The sequence below is a fragment of the Dendropsophus ebraccatus genome, chromosome 12 (genome assembly GCF_027789765.1).
Source record: "Dendropsophus ebraccatus isolate aDenEbr1 chromosome 12, aDenEbr1.pat, whole genome shotgun sequence".
NCBI classification, from domain to species: Eukaryota; Metazoa; Chordata; class Amphibia; order Anura; family Hylidae; genus Dendropsophus; species Dendropsophus ebraccatus.
Genome location: NC_091465.1, coordinates 74,941,729 through 74,961,432, shown reverse-complemented (window position 1 = coordinate 74,961,432; position 19,704 = coordinate 74,941,729). Strand labels below are relative to the sequence as shown.

General features: G+C 46.7%; 3 protein-coding genes across 6 annotated transcripts in view; 1 reads left to right on the top strand and 2 right to left on the bottom strand.

Moving 5' to 3' along the window:
- Positions 1–2,211, top strand: part of ATP1A3 (ATPase Na+/K+ transporting subunit alpha 3) — a 55,133-nt gene extending 52,922 nt beyond the window's left edge. For all 3 annotated transcript variants that reach the window (XM_069948774.1, XM_069948772.1, XM_069948771.1), the window contains exon 23: positions 902–2,211. In XM_069948774.1, the coding sequence (XP_069804875.1) occupies positions 902–930 (29 nt within the window). In that variant the 3' untranslated portion in view covers positions 931–2,211. The remainder of the gene's footprint in view (positions 1–901) is intronic.
- Positions 2,212–5,893: 3,682 nt separating this feature from the next.
- On the bottom strand, positions 5,894–13,315 carry RABAC1 (Rab acceptor 1). Of its 2 annotated transcripts, XM_069948276.1 has the most exons (6): positions 13,186–13,311; positions 9,959–10,061; positions 8,501–8,710; positions 7,719–7,816; positions 6,516–6,617; positions 5,894–6,242 (listed from the first exon to the last, which is right to left on the bottom strand). In XM_069948276.1, the coding sequence occupies exons 2-6, from the start codon at positions 10,024–10,026 to the stop codon at positions 6,157–6,159; spliced, it is 564 nt and encodes a 187-aa protein (XP_069804377.1). In that variant the 5' UTR covers positions 10,027–10,061; positions 13,186–13,311; the 3' UTR covers positions 5,894–6,156. The 2 variants fall into 2 exon arrangements, with proteins under 2 accessions (XP_069804377.1, XP_069804378.1); XM_069948277.1 differs by lacking the exon at positions 9,959–10,061 and having other exon boundaries at positions 13,186–13,315.
- A 1,776-nt stretch (positions 13,316–15,091) lies between these two features.
- Positions 15,092–18,897, bottom strand: LOC138768761 (cornifelin homolog). Its single transcript, XM_069946717.1, has 4 exons — positions 18,729–18,897; positions 18,095–18,295; positions 17,735–17,871; positions 15,092–15,235 (listed from the first exon to the last, which is right to left on the bottom strand). Exons 1-4 carry the CDS (start codon positions 18,877–18,879, stop codon positions 15,092–15,094), a joined length of 633 nt encoding a protein of 210 aa, XP_069802818.1. The 5' UTR covers positions 18,880–18,897.
- Between the last annotated feature and the right edge of the window lie 807 nt (positions 18,898–19,704).

Genomic DNA, 19,704 nt, shown 5'->3' with positions numbered 1-19,704 from the left:
TTATCAACTGCTGTATGTCCTGCAGGAAGTGTTGTAGTCATTCCAGTCCAACACAGTGCTCTCTGCTGCCATCTCTGTCCATGTCAGAAACTGTCCAGAGAAGCAGCAAATCCCCATAGAAAACCTCTCCTGCTCCCCAGACTGTAATGAATACCACTTCCTGTAGGATATACAGCAGCTGATAAGTACTGGAAGATTTGAGATTTTGTTTTTTTATAATAAGTAAATTACAAATCTCTGCCACAAATTGATTTGAAAGAATTACCTCTTTAAAGTGGTAAGGTCACAATGAAAACTATGGACTAAATAATCCCCCAAGTGCCTCTTTGTTTGATAACCTGTTGCCCATGGCTAAGGGCCGCCAGGCATATACTTGGGTTACTCATGCTCAGTTCAATAACTGTCACATGATCTGTCCGATTAGTACTATTAGTTACGGTTTTCGCTTAAAGGAGAAGTCCAGAGTTGGACTTTTTTTTTTTTCAAAAGAGCCAGGGAGAAGATGGCTGAACATGACAACATGCACCTACCTCCCCGACTCCAGCGCTTGGGTCCGCTGTCCCCCAGCCACTTCCTGGTCTGAGCAGGGACCCGGGTTGTGATGTGTCAGCCCCGCTTAGTGGCTGTTGTGGGGTCTGGCTGATGCGTCACATCCCAAGTCCCTGCTCAGATCAGGAAGCGGCTGGGGAACCGGAGCAGGGGACAGGGGGCTTCTCCTTTATCATGCAAGGGGGATTGTGGGAGAGTGTCTGGACTACTGCATGACAACACCAGGGTCACAGTTTAGAGAGGGAACCAGGGAATGATCAGTGCCATAGGGAAGAAAAATTGAGCAGGGTTTTAGGTTACGTGTGGACGCACAATACCACAGCAAGTACTAATCTCTCTATTTTCTTTACAGGTTGGGTAGAAAAAGAGACTTATTATTAAATTCCAAGAGATGCATCTCCCAGACCTGGACCCTCTCCAACCTCTGAATCCCCCTCCCCCAACAAAGAAAAAAAAAAACAACATAAAAACAAAACAAAACGAACCCCAAAAAAACAAAAACAGCAACAACCACCACCGCCACAGGTTTTCAAGAAATGCAACGTCCGCTGTGAACCCCGCCTCCCAGCCTTCTGTTCCAGATTCCACTTTGGTTCTTTTTCAACTCATTTCTCTCCCCCACTTTTTTCTGTAAAATTATAAATATATATATATATTATATATAAATATAAATAGAACCAGTTTTTTTTTTCTTTTTTCTTTTCTTTTTTTTTTTTCCTTTTTATTATTTACTTTTAATATTATATTATAAAGGAGGGGGAGAGAGAGAGAAAGTGACGGTAAAGGGAATGGTGATGACGGCGAATGCTAACCCCTTCACTGCTGGCAATTCTAGTACTGAAGGAGTGCAAAGAGCGATTGGGAAGGGAAGGTGGAGAGAGAAAATTTACAGGGGGGGGCTGCAATAGAACTCTCTTCCTATTAACCTCTATGCTGCCAAAGGCGTATGAACACAGCTCTGCGTGTACTAGTAACGTGCTGTTTCATCAGCTCTGGGGTTAATCCGGGGATTTTCGAGGGCACCAGTACTGTGGTCACATGAACAATGTGTCTGGTGAACAGCCGTAGGGTTTTAAGGGGCATTAATAGGTCCCTGTTAACCCCCCTAGACTTCCAGAGAGACCGGCAGAGCATCTCTCATATCGAAGTCTTATTTGTGTAATAATCCCCCCTTCACTCAACCACCCACTTACTATTCCTCCATATCTGATGTACTCAGTCTATACGAGAGTGAGCGGTACATGTATCTGTCTGTGTATTAGGAGGGGGTGAGAGGTACGTGTCCAGGTGTCTGTGTATTAGAAGGGGGTGATAGGTACATGTCCTGACGTCTGTGTAATAGGAGGGAATGATGAGTGTATGTCCTGATGTTCTTGTATTTGCAGGGTGTGAGAGATACAGTATATGTCCCCTATTCTTCATGTATAATACGACTATGGCTGCAGACAAGAGGACCGGGGGCGAAGGGAGTTGTCCGCTTCAAAATAAGTTGACAACAATGTCACAGCAGCAAAATAGGTTCATAGATTGACAAGGTATAGGGTAAAGAGGTGATGGGAGTCGTTGCAGGGTGTATTGGGTAAAGAGGTGATGGGAGTCGTTGGATGGTGTATTGGGTAAAGAGGTGATGGGAGTTGTTGGAGGGTGTATTGGGTAAAGAGGTGATGGACTGTGGAGTTGTTGGACTGTGTATTGGTGGAGACAATAGGAGCTGTTGAACATCAGTGACTGAGTAATTTGGAGGGTATGGATGTAAGATCTGGAGCAGCAACATATTAAATAGGAAGCGGTTTTATTCTGGAGCCATATGATAAATAGTTACCGAGGTGGCACGGGTGGAGCGGGTGAGATCGAAGATCCAGAAGGCAATAGGAGGTGGAAGTCATACAGTTAAATGGAGAGTTGGGTGGGGAGGTCCTAAATCAGGTGGCAGGGGTGATAAGAGGGCTCCTGGTACCTCTGGTAGGTGGAGGCTTGACTGCGGTTTGTGTCTGTTATGTGTCTCCACCCCCCTCTTGCATTAGTTTTTGTCAGGTTGTCAACATTTTTTTTTTATCTTGTGTTTTCCTGCCATTTTCTGTGATTTACAAAAATAAATAATAATAAAAAATACCCCAAAAAACTGCAAATGGACTGATTTTTACTGTGTATAGAAAAGCATGTACAACGGAGAAGAGGTGAAAGGGCACCGGTCATGGCTGATAGAACCTCAAGTCATTGGGGAGGTTCCTGTGGGCTTCTCTCCACCCCACCCCCTTGATTGATCGATATTACCTGTGTCAATAAGCTGATCAGTGCCTGCAATACACAGTGAAAGGGACTGGAAGCAGTTTATACTGTGTAGCGATTGCAACCTATAACTGTGGCTCAGCTGTCGTTCACAAATAGATGAGCAAGTGCCCACCTCTACAGGGAGCAGAGAAACTGCTTCCAGTACTGTTCACTGTGTCATGCAGTAGAGATGATCAAACATCGGAAAATCGTAGGTTTGATCGAACTCGAACATTCTAGAACCTGCCGCATTTGATTGCTGATTCCTTCCCGATATGTGCGGAAGGAGGAGAGTGCCCGGGTACTAGGCAATAGGCTGAATCCTGGAATTCCAGGCGGTCCCTGGGCACACTTCTCCTTCCCCACGGACTGGGAAGGCATCAGCAATCAAATGCGGCAGGCTCTAGAATATTCAAGTTCGAACCTACGATTTTCCGATGTTCGATCATCTCTATCATGCAGGCGCCAAGCAGCTCACCAGTGACTGAGAAGCTATCCTGTGGGTGACCTGTCAGTATTGTTTAGCCAGAAAACCCTTTAAAGCCTGCAAGATTTGGCAAGTGACAGGAGATGATGACAAATGCCAGTACTATCAATAGGCAGTGCCAATAAATCAGCATGTACCCCATTGTGCTAGTGCAGATGCCAGATAGGCCATTGGCAAGACTAGCACTGTTATTCATTCTTGTCAAAAGGGGTTAATGGGAGATTAAAAATTATCCTTATCCCTAGAATAGGGGATTACTAGCTGATTGTGGGAGTCCAACTATTGCTCGCAGGTGCCATAGACAGTGAATGGGGCACGGAGTGCATGCTACTGCTCAATCCACTCAGAGGACAAGATGATCTGTGGGGGACCGACCACTGGGTCTTCTATCAACCAGCTAGATTTTGCCTATCCTGTTACTCCTGTGATAATTCCTTTAAAAGGGTGGTCCAGGGAATTTTTTTTACTGTACAAAGGACCACGGCACTATGGCCATCTCCATCTCTCCCATGGAGCTTAGATTGGACTACCACTGCATGCAAGCAAGATGCAATTGCACCCCCACCTTAGTTATCAACTATCCATTGCCCTCATGCAGCCACCATGTGCTTCCTAAGAGGTCCTGCAGAAGAAGGACGGCATTGGCACTAAATTTACATACAACATGGAGAGTGAAAACAGCTGCTTCACCTCACACCTATGTCTGACACTAATACCTCTCGGCTACATTCAAAAACCAACGCCAGGATGTTGGTATATAATTTGATCAAACCATATTGCCTCATGTACCGCATCCTTTTTAAGACCCATGTGATCCAAATTAGCAGGAAGTCCCTAAGTACATATGGTAAGTACCTCCTTTGAGTCTCCCATTCTACATACAGCCAATGGTGAGAGGTAACAGCTCGTTCACACTTGTGTTGCTTGGTGGCCACTTTCTCCACCGGCGGTGCCTGCAGGGGTTTGGGGGGGCCCTTGGGGTTTGATCCTGTGACAGTGGGGTTGCAGGGCCATTGCGTGGCCCCCCTTCCTCCTTGCGCTCGCTTTGCTGGGTTGGCGTTCACTCACCGACACAGTGTTGTTTGGTTAGGGACTCGTGTATCAGAGACCTGCACGTGGTACATGAGGCAATATGGTTTGATCAAATTATATACTCACTTCTGATGTTGGTTTTTAATGTAGCTGAACAAGCTTTTGTGTCAACTATGGGTGCGATGTGCAGCCATTTCTGTCCTTTAGGCTTGTACTAAGTTTAAATAACAGTCAATCAGGAGTGGCAGCCTCTGGCCCCATAAACTCATGAATCCAACGTTATCCCCCGAAAGCCTATAGCTTCTGTTCATAGCTTGTCTATTGTCTCCAGTGGAGGTGTACATCAGGCGTATTCCTCAACATATACCTAAAGTAGGGCTGGGTGATTAATCAAATTAATATGTCCTGGAGGGCCCACAATTTTTTATTTATTTATTTTTAAATATCACCCCCAGCGCTCGCACACAGAAACAGAGGTTCTCCAGCAGCAGCCGGGCCCTGAGAAGCCCTTAAGGGTCACAACCAGAAGATCATGAGTGAGACCCAGAGCGCCATCACTGGAGAGTGGGTGAGGACCCAACACCTTGCTGCGCCCCACCACGCCTACCTGTAACTACAACTACTAATATTCCCATTGCTGCTGCAACTTTACCCCTCATCTACTGTACCTCTACTACTACACCCAGTGGCAGATCATAATGTGGGTGGTTCGGGTGGCCTCCCAGGGCCAGAGGCTCCTAGTGGGCCCACAGCTGATCTTGTCCTCCAGCTACTAGCGGGCTTATCCCTCTAGGGTCCCACATCAGTCTGCGTTTGTGGTTGGGGGGGGGGGGGGGTGAAGCACTGGATGGGTGGACAGTCTGGGACCCTGACTACACCCATCATCATTAGCAAAAAAAATACAGATTTTATTTTTTGGCCACATCTCTCCGCCGTAACCTGAAGCCACTGATATATACTAGTCTATGGATGTACAGTGGCATACATTAGTGCAGTCATAAAAACACAACAGTATAAAAGTGCCAATCTGAAGAGCAGATGTTTTCGATGGGGATTTGCTACTGCTCTGGAAGTTCCTGACATGGACAGAGGTGGCAGCAGAGAGCGCTGTGTCAGACTGGAGAAAATACACCACTTCCTGCAGGACATACAGCAGCTGATAGGTACTGGAAGATATGAGATTTAATAGAAGTAAAATGATAAATCTCTGGCACCAGTTTTTTTTGTAATTTCTTAATTCCAGGTCATGTGATACTTAAGCCCCCCCCCCCCCCCAAGAACTCCTAGTCTCTCTGTAGGCGGATGGTCCCCATTTCCCAGTGTGCCCCTCTTACTTCTGCATATCATATGTCTTTTACACACATGGGTGGAGTTGTTGCTTGACATAACAGTCGTGACCAGAAGCACGGTGTGTTATTACAAGTTTATTACAGTATACCGTTACATATCACAAAATGATAATCTCGTATAGACATGAAAACACATGAGCTCTTAGTGGAACCAGCTGTTCTGGCTTTGCTAAGTTGCCGATCAATAAATACACTGAAGACACCATGTTTCACCCCGGTTTTATTAGTCTACCTGATCTACTAAGACCACATCAGCTTCCTATACCCAGTATCCATTACGATATTGGCAGATACTGGCCGTCAGTCGCTGACCTACCAGACATTGTGCAAAGGTTGCTGCAAAGTGCTCACTTGGTGAAGGATTTTGTTGAGGGATAAAGGAAATGACATAATATGGCAAAGGTTACAACGTAAAGTCCAACAGGTCCCATCAGTAATAACGTGTGATGAGACTGCGGCTGAAACGCGTTACACTGGTTCCATCTGCAGCTCCTCGAAATCTCCCTCAATCTCATGGAAGGAGGCATGGGAGCCGATCACTACAAGGGTGGCACCTGAAAAATAAAAACAAAGGAGTTCTTAAAATCTGGAGGCAAATATGTGCAAGACATACAAAGTACAAATGTAGCAGAGCAGATTTAGCCATATCTAGTGCAGAGAACATAGTCCTATATACAGGTAGTAGAGGTGCACCTGTTTCTCATTGGACGGCCACAGACGATCTCTAGGACAGTAACCCATACAAGTGATATACACATAGTACTTAACAGGGATGACTTGGAGACCCATCTGCAGTACATGATCACCCACAGGATACAAAATCTTACCGAGAACCCAGAAGACGGCGGCACCTGCTCCGGCAAGCCAGAAAAACGGGAAGGAGACGGCACCTGCCAAGCCATACTGGTGAGCTGTACTGACTTCTCGGCCTATAGTCAGAAAACAAGGTGTTACTATATTATATTAGAGTCAGGAAGGGATCACATGCATCAGGGGGCTATATAGTCAGCTACAAGCTGCTGGCCTCTATTTTACAGGACGTCAAAGAATTACACACCTATTACACACCTTCTTAAAGTTTTTTGATTCGTACTTCCGTTTCTGAGTTATGTGGATTTATAGTTTATCTGACAATTCAGGGAAGAGTCAGATGGGCGTGAACTTTAATAACAAGAGTGACTATGAGGTTATGGGTGTGATAATACAGTTGGGAAGTGTGCGAGCATGTTTTACATTGAGGGAGGAATATACCATCTACACCCTGCAAACCCATCACAGGGGAACTGAAGAGAGTGCCCTCCATCTGTCTAACCGCTTAGATACTGAGCGCAATATCTGGGAGGCTGAACAGCGGAGATCAAAGATATCGTCCTGGACATTGGAACATACAGCGGACACATTGCTGCAGATGGTGAGGGGTGCAGCTACCTGTCCCATCCCTGTGATGTATATAGTACTGTGCACTAAGTATACAGCAGTGTAAGATGCTATGGACACTGTGTGGAAAAGAGACCACGTTGTGAATCAGGCTTAGGTTTCCTTGTAGCAAAAAGGATAGGCAAAGATAAAGAGGTAATCCAGGGATAATAAAAATCACGCCGCCACTCCAGCAAAAACTTGAATTACACCATGGCCTAAAATAAATAAAAAAACCATTAACCTGTACATGTAGTTTCTGAAAACTAAAGTACCAGGTGTTCAGACCCTCCCCCTCCATTCAGAAGTGCAGGGAGCCCATGACAGCAAAAGTGTCAAAGGGTCAATGTCAATCCGGAAAGGGGGGTCTCAGAAAGCAGAGCCCTAATGATATACATGTCAGGACTTAGTAACAGGTCAGAAAGGTTTCGGCCCTGTAAATGTGGATGCACAATCACCCAATCACTGTAGAAAAACTCAGCTTGATGGTGGAAAGTCTCTTTATGGAGCAATATAACATGCAGGCCAGCAGGGGACTTACTTCCTCCAGCTACAACACAACCCTATTTGTATATAGCTGATCAGTCTATACACTATAGGAAAGCTCGGCTTACCAAAGAGGATCATCTTGGACTGCAGGGTCTTCAGGTAAATAATGTAACAGGCCCCAAAGAACACAGCAATGGCAATGAGCAGCATTGGGCTGGTGATACTGCAACACAGAAAACACATTATATTATACTGTGGGAACTGCTGAGAGTCACCATGTGCAACCGCACTGTGCATTGTTGTACTCCGCTGCGGTATCCAGGCATGATGGGAATTGTAGTTTGGCAACAGCTGGACGGCTGAAGGTCCCCTATGCCCAGGATAAGAGTTTTAATGGAATACCCCTTTAACCATGTAATTCTCTGTGCATTATGCCACTGGTAAGGCCTAATACAGTAATGTAAAAGTGCTTAAGCAGGCTCAGAGTCTGTGTCATCACTACAATGTACTATTAGGGCCAGTTCAAACGGAGCAAAAGCGGGGAACTCTCTGCCACGGAATCCAGTCTGTCTATGGGAGGGCTTGCGCACCTTCACTCTCATTGGATATATACAGAGCTAAAATCTCCCAGCATCCACTGCTGCTGCATAAACCTTGTTCTGGTCAATTGCATTGTGGGAAGTATAGTCTTTACCTCAGGCGCTATACAGGAATCTATTCAATGTAAAGTCACCGGCATCACAGGAGGTAAACTAAGGAGACAGGGAGTCTTTCCACATGCTGTTCCAAAGCCAACTAGCAGAACAGCGAGTGCAGCTCTGGAGTATAATACAGGATGTAACAATGTATGTATACAGCGATTCATTCTGTAAAAAAAAAAAAAAAAGTGACAGGTGGCAGTACTCACATGCAGTACAGGATAAGCCCCAGGAAAATGAAGATGTAGTTGCTCTGAAAATGTTCCACATTTCGAGTCACTCGTTTGCACAGGTCTCCAAAGTTCTGAGGTCGGGAGAAGCGTCTCTGATCGACAAAGTTATTCCATGGGCGGATGTGGGCCCGGCGTCGGTCAAACCAGTCCTTTGCTGTAGCTTGGGTTATCATCTTGGGGAAGATCCTGAGGATAAAAGATAAGGAAGAGCAATAAGAACAGAAATAAAGAAAAACTGCTGCTCAGCTACTTCTTACCGTAGGTCCCCAGTACACGATGGAGAGATCAGTGTTCACCTGTACTGACATGACAACAAAGCGTTCACAGTACAGGGGGCAGGGAACGCAGGTTCTACTTTGTTGGGCAAACCAGACATCAGAGTACAGATCGTACAAGGTGGAGTACACCCTCTAAAGTCATCTCCATCCATCCCCAGCAGCTCCGTCAGTGTGTAGAATTATTTGTTGTGTTCCCCCTAGTGAAACCGATGACATGGAGCCCGGTCCTGCTGAAAGATGGTGCTGTGATCAGGGAAGAGCTTCTAAACAAATGATCAGCACAAGGCAAGTTCATATGGTGTTTCTTCTGTCCAATTGGCCTATACATTGGCATCCTGTCGCTGTTCGTATGCTGCAGTATATGTTGACAGAGGACAAATGTGGTAAGTACCTTCCCAAACATGAACAGCAATGGTCCTAGGACACTCCAGGAAAACATTCCCGGGCCACGGTGTGATAAATAGCAATGGTGGACACACGACACAACTTCATAATGTCAGGGGCCAGCGGTAAATGGAACTCTTTTAGACAACCTTCTGCAATATGTAAGGCCCATTGATGTCTTTCTTTGGCTCATGTGGGGTGTTGTCTGTAATGATCCGGGGTCGTCCGAAGCATCTCCATTGTGTTCAGTTATAGGACTTCAGGTGGTACAAGGTACGGTTCATGGTTGTTGCGGAAATATATCTTCCTTGCTGTACTGTTCTACTGCTGGGTCAGTCAGTCCACCTTGGTGCCACCCAATAATCGATTTTTGGATCAACCACAGTGTACTCTTCTGTCCGATGTGTTTCTATCGTTCAAGCAGTATTAGTACAGTCTGGATACCGGCCATATCAGAAATCCTGGCACCACACCGCTGAGCCCCAACAATCTGCCCACGGCCACGTTTATCCATATCTGGCAACTGTTTGCTCTGTTGACCCGTTTTCCGCACAGCAGATGCAGAGTGTGCCGTGGCCACCACGTGGTATCATTACTGGTCACAAGATCCCTTCACATTCATAATGAAATCGTATACATTTACAAGAACCAGTCCTGCCCACAAAAATAAGAATAAAATCACAGGACGGCCCCTTAAAAGGTCAGAGATCACTGGATTTATTCCTCAGACAACACAGACCTGACAGTAATATATTAGTATAATGGTTCGTACTTGTTAATAAGACCAGCGGGTCCCTCTTCTGCGCCTCCATTTAACACTTCCCCACTCTTCCCTGCCATGGTTAGTGCCTCTCGATGGTGGGAATACTGAACGCCTGTGATGAAAACGGAGAGAGACACAGAACTTAGGCCGGCCGGTTATAGAGGGTCTCAGCAGCCAGTCCATAGTGACCCCTCACCAGTGCAGCACCAACCTAAATGCCACCATACAGTGCACATACTATAGACCTCCACCAAACACCATAGTGAAGCACAAAACACCATTCAAAAGGCACCACATGCAGCTTACCTCCACAGAAGCATAAAATACCCAAATGCAGCACAAAATAGCAGCCCAAAAGGTGGCAGAAGCAACTCACAGAACAGCACCATCAGCAGATGCACTGTCCCTCTTCTCATCCATCCATCCCTCCCTCCCTCCCTCCCTGACAGTAGCACTGTCCCTACTGCTCTTTTCCCTCACTACCAGCAGTAATGTCCCTCCATCTCCCCTCCCTCACTGGCAGCAGCACTGTCCCTCCTTTTCTTCTACCTCAATGGCAGTAGCACAATCCTTCCTTCTCCCCTCCCTCACTGGCAGCAGCACTGTCCTTCCTGCTCCCCTCCCTCACTGGTAACAGCACTGACCCTCCTTCTCTTCTCCCTCACTGGTAGCAACACTGCCCCTCCTTTTCTTCTTCCTCACTGGCAGTAGCGCTGTCCTTCCTTCTCCCCTCCCTCACTGGCAACAGCGCTGTCCCTCCTTCTCCCCTCCCTCACTGGCAGCAGCACTGCCCCTCCTTTTCTTCTTCCTCACTGGCAGCAGCACTGTCCTTCCTTCTCTCCTCCCTCACTGGCAACAGCGCTGTCCTTCCTTCTCCCCTCCCTCACTGGCAACAGCGCTGTCCTTCCTTCTCCCCTCCCTCACTGGCAGCAGCACTGTCCCTCCTTTTCTTCTTCCTCACTGGCAGTAGCGCTGTCCTTCCTTCTCCCCTCCCTTACTGACAGTAGCGCTGTCCTTCCTTCTCCCCTCCCTCACTGACAGTAGCACTGTCCCATCCTTGCCTGGCAGCGGCATTGTGCCTCTTCCCACCCCTTCCCCACAAGCAGCAGCACGGTAAACAAGTTCTGTCTGGATCATCAGATGCCAGATTAAAAGAAACCTGAATGTATATTCTAAGACTAGCGCTCATTGCTATATTAGAAGTGACAGGTTGCTATATCCATAACAGGATGAAAAATAAAAAGAAATTACTGGAATTAAAGGATTTATGAATTTGACACCGTTGTTTAATAATGAGGTTGCAAAGGTCGCATACAATTCAAAAGTAGACCAAGTATGGACGACATAGCAGAACCTATGGGTTGGTTACTGTGAGATCCTAATAAGATAAACGGATCTAAATATATATCTATATTTCTAGGCATCGGATGGAAGGTTGCTAGGAAACAGATGGCAAAGGAAGAATTGATGCAAACCATAAATAAGATGATAATGCAGAATGCTTTAGGTAGGAAACTAAATAAACGAGGGAGTGTGACCCTGGACCAAAAACATGAAACACAAGGAAAAATTGGCATTGGTTCTGTGGAGGAAAAGGACTAGGTGCACATTTTTTATTAATTTACATATTTTTCTCTCTTGTCCCCAAATTGAGAGGGGGGGGGGGGGGGGTATAGGACAGGACATCCTAATGTGGGTTATAGGATGACATTTGTAATGGGAAAGAGGCTTTCACACAGCTCCCGCTGTGCAATCCTTTATTCTCTGCTGCCAACTAATCTCCCCCTCCCCCTTTCCATAGAACAGACAGGATCCGACTAATGTAAAACAATCAAGATTTCCTGATAATGAGCAGTGAATGAGAGAGAGAGGGGGACCTGGGAAAAGTGTTTTTGAATGCAGATAATGGCAAAATCGCTTGGACTATTGATTTCTGCAAAAAAAAAAATAAAATAAAAAATTTAGAGTAGTAGTTGCTGTAGAGGCTGGCAACCACTGACCCAGATGAAGATAAAAATCGGATGATTCATATAACTATGAATTTCTGCAGATATGTGGACAGGTCAGGTAAGACGTCTTAGATCGTAGTCACCAGTAATGTCATTGCTCTATGATATATTCCAGGATGTAATCACTGCCCGGGCATCCTGAGTAGGCAGGGCACTAACAGAGCAGCGGCACAGGCAAGGCAAAGGGCTTAAAGTGATACTGTTAACTTAAAAACAGACTTCAAGTACTTTATTAGTTGGGGTCTGGGTCTTTAGACCGCCACCGATTTTTGGTAACGTCAAATCCAGAAAAGTCGCACTAAAAAGCTATCAAAAAGCCGCATTTATGCAAACAAGCTTCAAATAGAAAGTACAGATCATGGTGCAAGTAGTGACCTCACACAGCCCCATAGACCAAACAATAAAAGTTAGTAAGTAAGGAAAAATATAAAAAAAAAAAAAGTTTCTTTCTTTCTTTCTTTTACAGCGCAAATATTTTTTCCGAATTTAAAATAGAAAAAAAAAAATGTGATGTGGGTCTGTAGGTGAAAAAAAAAAAACACAAGCGCTATGGCCTAAATCTGTCATTAAGGGGTTGACCTTATCCTGGCCTGCTGACATCACACCCACAGATGACATCATCCCTGCTGACATCACACCCACAGATGACATCATCCCTGCTGACATCACACCCACAGATGACATCATCCCTGCTGACATCACACCCACAGATGACATCCATCCCTGCTGACATCACACCCACAGATGACATCCATCCCTGCTGACATCACACCCACAGATGACATCATCCCTGCTGACATCACACCCACAGATGACATCATCCCTGCTGACATCACACCCACAGATGACATCATCCTATTCCCTTATATAACTATGTGAGGATTTTTTTTCCCCTATTTTCATTGTTTTATATTACACTTTCCTTAAACTTAAGTTCCCATTTCTCTCTTTATACATCTCTCCTTCCTGTCAGTGAATGGAGACATTATTTTATTTATATATATATATATATATATATATATATATATATATATATATAATTACATACAGACAGAGAAGTGTGCTGCTACTATACACACACCACAGGGGATTGTCTGGGCTGGTGCAACTGTAACAAAACCTCAGCAGTGTGGCAAATCACATCAGTGCGTTGCCTGGAACTACAAGTCGCAGCCATCCCCTTCCCACAGCACAGTACAGGCACATAACAGCGCCCCCATCACTCACCTGCGAGCCCGTCAACGACCGGAAGTGATCTGGCACAGACCGGAAAAAAATATCAAGAAAACAGCTCCCTGTGCGCCGCTGCCATAGCAACTGATGTCACGAAGGCAAGCGTGATGACGTAGCGCACCACGGCCCTCTGGGAAGTGTAGTTTTGACGAACGCGCGTGATTAGACTAAAATATTCGTTTTCTGCTCAGGAAACCACGCCCCAAGTTAGCTACAGCCAATCAAAATGTAGCGTTTCATGTGACTGGATAAAAGCAAACAGGTTTATGGGACTAACTGTGTTAGAGGTGTCAGCCAATCAGAGCGCAGCGCTCCTCACGCGGTAACTGGATATGGACAGTGATAAGGAGCCGGTCCATATCAGTTCTAGTAATCAGCCAAATACATAGCTGCTGCCTATCAGTGGGGAAGAGCGCTCTGCCCCCTAGTGGTCAGGCCCGGAATTATCTAAGATTTAGCAAGTTTACAGTAAATTCCACACAGAGAAGATGTAACACTGCTGACTCCACAGACATCTCTCTCATCACGTGTCACATACACTGCAGCAGTAATGATAAAGTCTGTGAATGTAGTAGAACACCTCCCCCCCCCCCCCCCCCCCAAAATCTGGTTAAAAAAAAAAAAAAAAAAAAAAAGGTTACTCCTCATTCACCATGTTTGTCATCTCTGCTAATATAGTTACAGGTGGCGGAGACAGTAAGTTAACCCCTTCAAGACAGAGGCCTTTGGAGGCATAAAACTCCAGGTCAAATTAATGTAATGTTCCTCCCCGCCCTCTTAAGAGCCACAGCACTTTTATTTTTTCACCTACAGGGCTGGTTGGGGTGTCATTTTTTGCGCCATGATCTCTAGTTTTTAATAATATCATATTTGTGTAACAGAAAAATTGATTGCTTTTTATAAATTTTTTGTGATAATATAATTTAATAAAATCAGAAATCCTGGTACGTTCCCTCCCCGTTTACGCAGTTCACCGTGAGGGAACAATAAGGTTATATTTTAATAGATCGGACAATTCTGCACGCTACGATATGTAAAATGTTTATTTATTCATTTATATTTTTATAATGGGCAAGGGGGTCTTTTAAACTTTTATTGGGGGCGGGGGTATAAGGGTCTTAACACTTTTTTATAAAACTTTATTACACTTTGGCCACTTTACTGTAAAAATATGCAATCATTAGATTGCATATCCTGATCTATGCTATGCCATAGCACAGCATAGATCAGTGTTATTGGCGATGTATAGAGCCTGTCTGAGAGCAGGTACATGGATCGCCGATCTGACAGGACGGAGGTCCCGATCACTCAGCGACAGATGCTTGATCTGTCAGAGTACCTTAAACGCTGTGATCGCTGTAGATCAGTGTTTAAGGAGTTATTGAGACACGGCTGCAGGATCGCAGCTGACTCGTTACCTCCAGCTCCCGGGACACTGATGTGAGTGGGATCGCTGAAGAGAGAGCGATCCCGCTCACATCAGGAAGCCCCGTCAGTACAGGAACGTATATATACATTCCTACTGCACGGGGTATGTGCAGTAGGAACATTATTTATTATATATATATATATATATATTATACACACATACACACACACACACACACACGTTACTGACGGGAAGGTTAAATGGCTTTAGCACTTGTCTCCTCCTGATATGCTGTCCTCCCAGTGTTGGCAGCTCGTTGTCTAGGTTACCTACCACCACTCTGCTCTAAAAGCAACAAGATAAGGGCACATTGTTTTAGCTGTCTGGGGTCGGCTGATCTGCTCTGGTTAGTTTAACCCTTTAACCCCTAAATTCCTTTAAAGCCACAACTAACAGGAACACAATAGAAATAAATAGACGTTTATTAAGTTAGGATGAATAAATATATAAATATAAGGTAATAAATGGAGGTCACCACCAGCGATGGCGCAGATGAGCCTGAGACATGGGCAGTCTGGAGTCGTGCCACTCTCTTCCTTTTATTTCTCGTGCCATCTGACAGAGGGCGCACACCAGGCAGCAGCAGATGGCACAGTAATCGTTCATCAGGTTTCCCTGCGGAAAGTAAGAGGGAGCAGGTGACTACTACATGTATAGGCCAAGAACAAAACGGGGCAAGGTACTGATTTGTAATTTACTTCTAATGAAAAATCTTCAGACTTCCAGTACTTATCAGCTGCTGTACGTCCTGCAGGAAGTGGTGTATGCTTTCCAGTCTGACAGTGCTCTCTGATGCCACCACTGTCCATGTCAGGAACTGTCCAGAGCAGCAGCATATCTCCATAAAAAAAAAAACCTTTCCTGCTCTGGACAGTTCCAGACATGGACAGAGGTGGCGGCAGAGAGCACTGTGTAAAACTCTCGATCACTGCAGAATAGACTGCACTCTGTACGCCATGCTGAGGGTAGTGGTATGAAAAAAAAAAGTTAAAGTGTCACTGTTCTTGAATAAACTTTTGACATGTTAGACATGTCAAAAAGTTGTAGTTGGTCCAGGTCTGAGTGTTCAGACTCGTACTGCGTGGCAATCTGGAGAACGAGATGGGAGAAGACAGTGCTAAGTGTGTCCTCTCCCCTCGCTGTGTCAGGCTTATAATGGAGCCTGACTCTTTGTGCTCCATTATTTCTTACACAAAGTCGGGCTCCATTGAGCTCCATTACAAGCCTGACTCTTCTTACACAGAGTGGAGAGAGGAAGCGCCAGCACAGTCTTCTCCCGATCAGTACAAGTCTGAACACTCAAGATTGGGACCGATCAAAACTTGACATGTCAGAGGGACACAGGGCACTGGAGGGACACTGAGCGTCCCCCTGCCATCATCCTCTCCAGCAGCCACAGCCCGCACAGCTCTGGGAGTCGGGTTGTGACATCACCATGTTATCCAGGAAGTGACCTCACCATGTTATCCAGGAAGTGACCTCACCATGTTATCCAGGAAGTGACCTCACCATGTTATCCAGGAAGTGACCTCACCATGTTATCCAGGAAGTGAAGCCCTGATGCAGTTATAAGCATTTCCCGTAATAAGTGTATATTGGTGATTTGTATAACTTTTTTTGGGGGGGTGGGGGGGCAATACAATACTGTAATAAAATTTTATTTTAATATCCACAAAAATAAATAAAAAACAGGATTTGTATGGGAGGTCAATGCAAAATACAGATCCGATTGCATTGGATGCAGACATTTTTATCCGTTGCAAAAGACAGAGTGTGAACCTGGCCTAGCAGAGTTAATGTATTTAATAAAATGTTGTAAATTTTGTGATCATTTTGGATTACTTTAGTGCAGAGCACCCGTATGGGCTCCCTGCTGCCCCCTCTGGCCATGCTGGGAATCACTAGAAATTACACAGTAAACCGGTCTACAGGTGATCAGTGTGTGTAGCTGGTGCCTTCTGGACCTCAGGGGCCAGTGCCATGACCCGTGGAACAATGGAGGGAGCGGGGGACCCACCACATGCGCTACCTGACAATGTCCTCCTTTGTGCACATTGCTGAGTGTGGCAGTGATTGCTGCCAGACGGGGTCTCTGGGGGCAGCACAGCACCGCCCCCTGTAGGCAGGGGGGGTCTCTGGGGGCGGCACAGCACCGCCCCCTGTAGGCAGGGGGGGGGGGGGTGTCTCTGGGGGCGGCACAGCACCGCCCCCTGTAGGCAGGGGGGGGGGGGGGTCTCTGGGGGTGGCACAGCACCGCCCCCTGTAGGCAGGGGGGGGGGGGGTCTCTGGGGGCGGCACAGCACCGCCCCCTGTAGGCAGGGGGGGGGGTGTCTCTGGGGGCGGCACAGCACCGCCCCCTGTAGGCAGGGAGGGGGGTCTCTGGGGGTGGCACAGCACCGCCCCCTGTAGGCAGGGGGGGGGGGGGGGGTCTCTGGGGGCGGCACAGCACCGCCCCCGGTAGGCAGGGGGGGGTCTCTGGGGGCGGCACAGCACCGTCCCCTGTAGGCAGGGGGGTCTCTGGGGGCGGCACAGCACCGTCCCCTGTAGGCAGGGGGGTCTCTGGGGGCGGCACAGCACCGTCCCCTGTAGGCCGCACAGCACTGTCCCCTGTAGGCGGGGGGGTCCCTGGGCGCAAGCTACTTACTAGCAATTGTCAACATGGCCAGAGGGGGAGCTCTGCACTAAAGACAGTAAAGTAATCCAAAGGGACCAGAACATTTACTAAATTATAATAAATATACATTATTATTAACAGCTTATTACTTAGTTACCATCAGTACATTCACTTTCGCATATGAATAGAACGTCGCCGGCGTGGGAAAGCCAATGCTGCAGGGGTTTCCTCCCACTAGAGACGGGCCAACCTGCCTCCAGTACTTCACCCCCAGCCAATGCTCAGTAATAGAATGGTACCGTGCACATGGTTCACAAAAGGGACTGCGGCACCGGCTTCCCTGCGCCGACACCATTCTATTCATATACAACACTTATAGCAAATGTGCTGATGGTACATTCGCTTTAAACTCTGACCAATACAGTTATCTCTATATAGTGCCCCATGTCCCTGCCCTCCACCCAGCCAAACCATCCCAGACCTGTGGGAAAAACACTCACCGGGATCTTATATCGCTCCCGTACACCAGTCCTCAGGGCAAACATGGCACCTGGCAGCGTACCGAAACAGCACATCTCACCGAACAGGGTGGACAAGTAACAAGGTAGAAAGGCAGGGCAGAGGCAGCCCAGGATACCTAGGACCAGGAGGACACGTCAACATGGACATCACTATATTATATCTATTTAGTAACGTATAAACTAACACCCCCCATATTTAAAGGTGTATATCTTGATTTGAAATTTTTTTTGTTGTAAACTACCCCTTTAAACATATAGGGCTTGGCAGCCGCTTTGACCCTTGATGGGACAGGAATGCTTTAAGACATTGGCCGGTATATTGCATGTAGCGTCACTTACAGATCGGGATGTCGTCACAACACTGAAAGAGTCCAGTGCTCCAAGATATAGGTCCAAATGCCATCGGCCCACCCATAGGTCCCATGGGCCCTCCATAAGGTCCATAGGACATAGCCATGGCGTTATATGGTTGTGGGGCCGTCTGCACATTTAGGACGACTTGGGGCTGGGGCTGTGGCAGTGGCAGTGGCTGGCTGATAACTATGGAGGAAGAGAGAAAAAAAATAACCTTTAAAGTGAAACTATTGTAACATGTCTATGGACTATGGTGACAGGCAGAATTATAAGGCGACACCACAAGTTATGGAAGTGTAAAACTGAGATGGAGAGTGCTGCGGTCGTCACAATATCCTAATATTTTCCCAGATGGAGGTAACCCTTTAAAGTGACTGCACCACCAGGCCCAGGCTGAAGCACTGGAGGCGGCCGACCCACCCTCCAGTGGGAGGAAACCCCCGCCCCTCCATGATAGGGTTCCATTGATTCTAATGGAGTCATGGCATGGAGGGGCTGGGGTTTCTTCCCACTAAGGGTGGGTCGGCCGCCTCCAGTGCTTCAGCCTGGGCCTCGTAGTACAGTCACTTTAAGTGCCAGTGTGGAGCCATGTCTGTTCTTTATGGGACAGGAAACATACCTGGTGTCACAGGGAGAGCTATGGGTACAGTGGGGGTGAGGGTAGCCATCTGCATGGGCACAGCTGCTGGTAGATGACTAGGAGTGACAGCTGGCATCTGGATTGGCACAGCGGGCGACACCTGCATCTTTATCTGGTCATCAGCGCCCATCTTCTACAGAGACGAGAGATTTCAGATTCAGGGTTCTATAAAGCAACAAATCAGACATTGTGGCATCACGCCTAAGGCCAAGGATCAATTGGAGTACAACATACTGGAGGACGGGTAGGGAACCTTGGCTCTCCAGCTGTTGCAAAACTACAACTCCCATCATACATGGACAGCCAAAGCTTTAGCATGGGAGTTGTAGTTTGGCAATAGCTCGAGAGCTAAGGTTCCCTAGCCCTGGTGTAGGAGGGAATAGCACAATGCATGATAGCATGAACACCATTGTGTGACCATAGGCTACAGAGACATCAGTCAGGCCAGGACTTGTGTCTATAGTACATATACATATATACAGGCAGGATGCTTTTTTTTATGCTTTGGTTGGTATTCTCCCAGGTCATCAAAACAGACAAAATGCAAGAATGCAAACTCAAATGTCACAGTATAACACACCACTTTTATCACAGTATAAAGCCCCTATTACACAGGGCGAGGAGACCTGTCAGGTCAGCGATCACTTGCTCCTCGTTCACTGTCACCACTATTACACACCACGGCAGCGAGCAGGTGGGGGCCACCCGGGTGATTGCTAGATCGTCCAGGCGGCCCATAGAAGATAGCGGTGGTCTGCTGCCATCGCTTTTATTTCATGGAGCAACGGCAGCAGGTCGCCGCTATCCTCATCATTTACCGTACTTTTCAACATGTTGAAAGACAACGATCAGCCAACATTGTGCATGTCAGCTGATCGTTGTCTTATATGACAATTATCGGCCGTAACAGTCAGTATCTGACAATAATCGCTTTGTGTAATGCCGCATTTACATG

Coding starts and splice junctions, on each gene's coding strand:
- RABAC1 (XM_069948276.1), bottom strand. CDS start 10,026: ATGGCAGGGAAGAGTGGGGAAGTGTTAAATGGAGGCGCAGAAGAGGGA. Junction 7,817..8,500: donor GGGCTTATCCTGTACTGCAT/GTGAGTACTGCC, acceptor TCTGTGTTGCAG/TATCACCAGCCCAATGCTGC. Junction 6,618..7,718: donor GTCCAAGATGATCCTCTTTG/GTAAGCCGAGCT, acceptor TTCTGACTATAG/GCCGAGAAGTCAGTACAGCT.
- LOC138768761 (XM_069946717.1), bottom strand. CDS start 18,879: ATGGGCGCTGATGACCAGATAAAGATGCAGGTGTCGCCCGCTGTGCCA. Junction 17,872..18,094: donor TTGTGACGACATCCCGATCT/GTAAGTGACGCT, acceptor TCCTGGTCCTAG/GTATCCTGGGCTGCCTCTGC. Junction 15,236..17,734: donor GGGAGCGATATAAGATCCCG/GTGAGTGTTTTT, acceptor TACTTTCCGCAG/GGAAACCTGATGAACGATTA.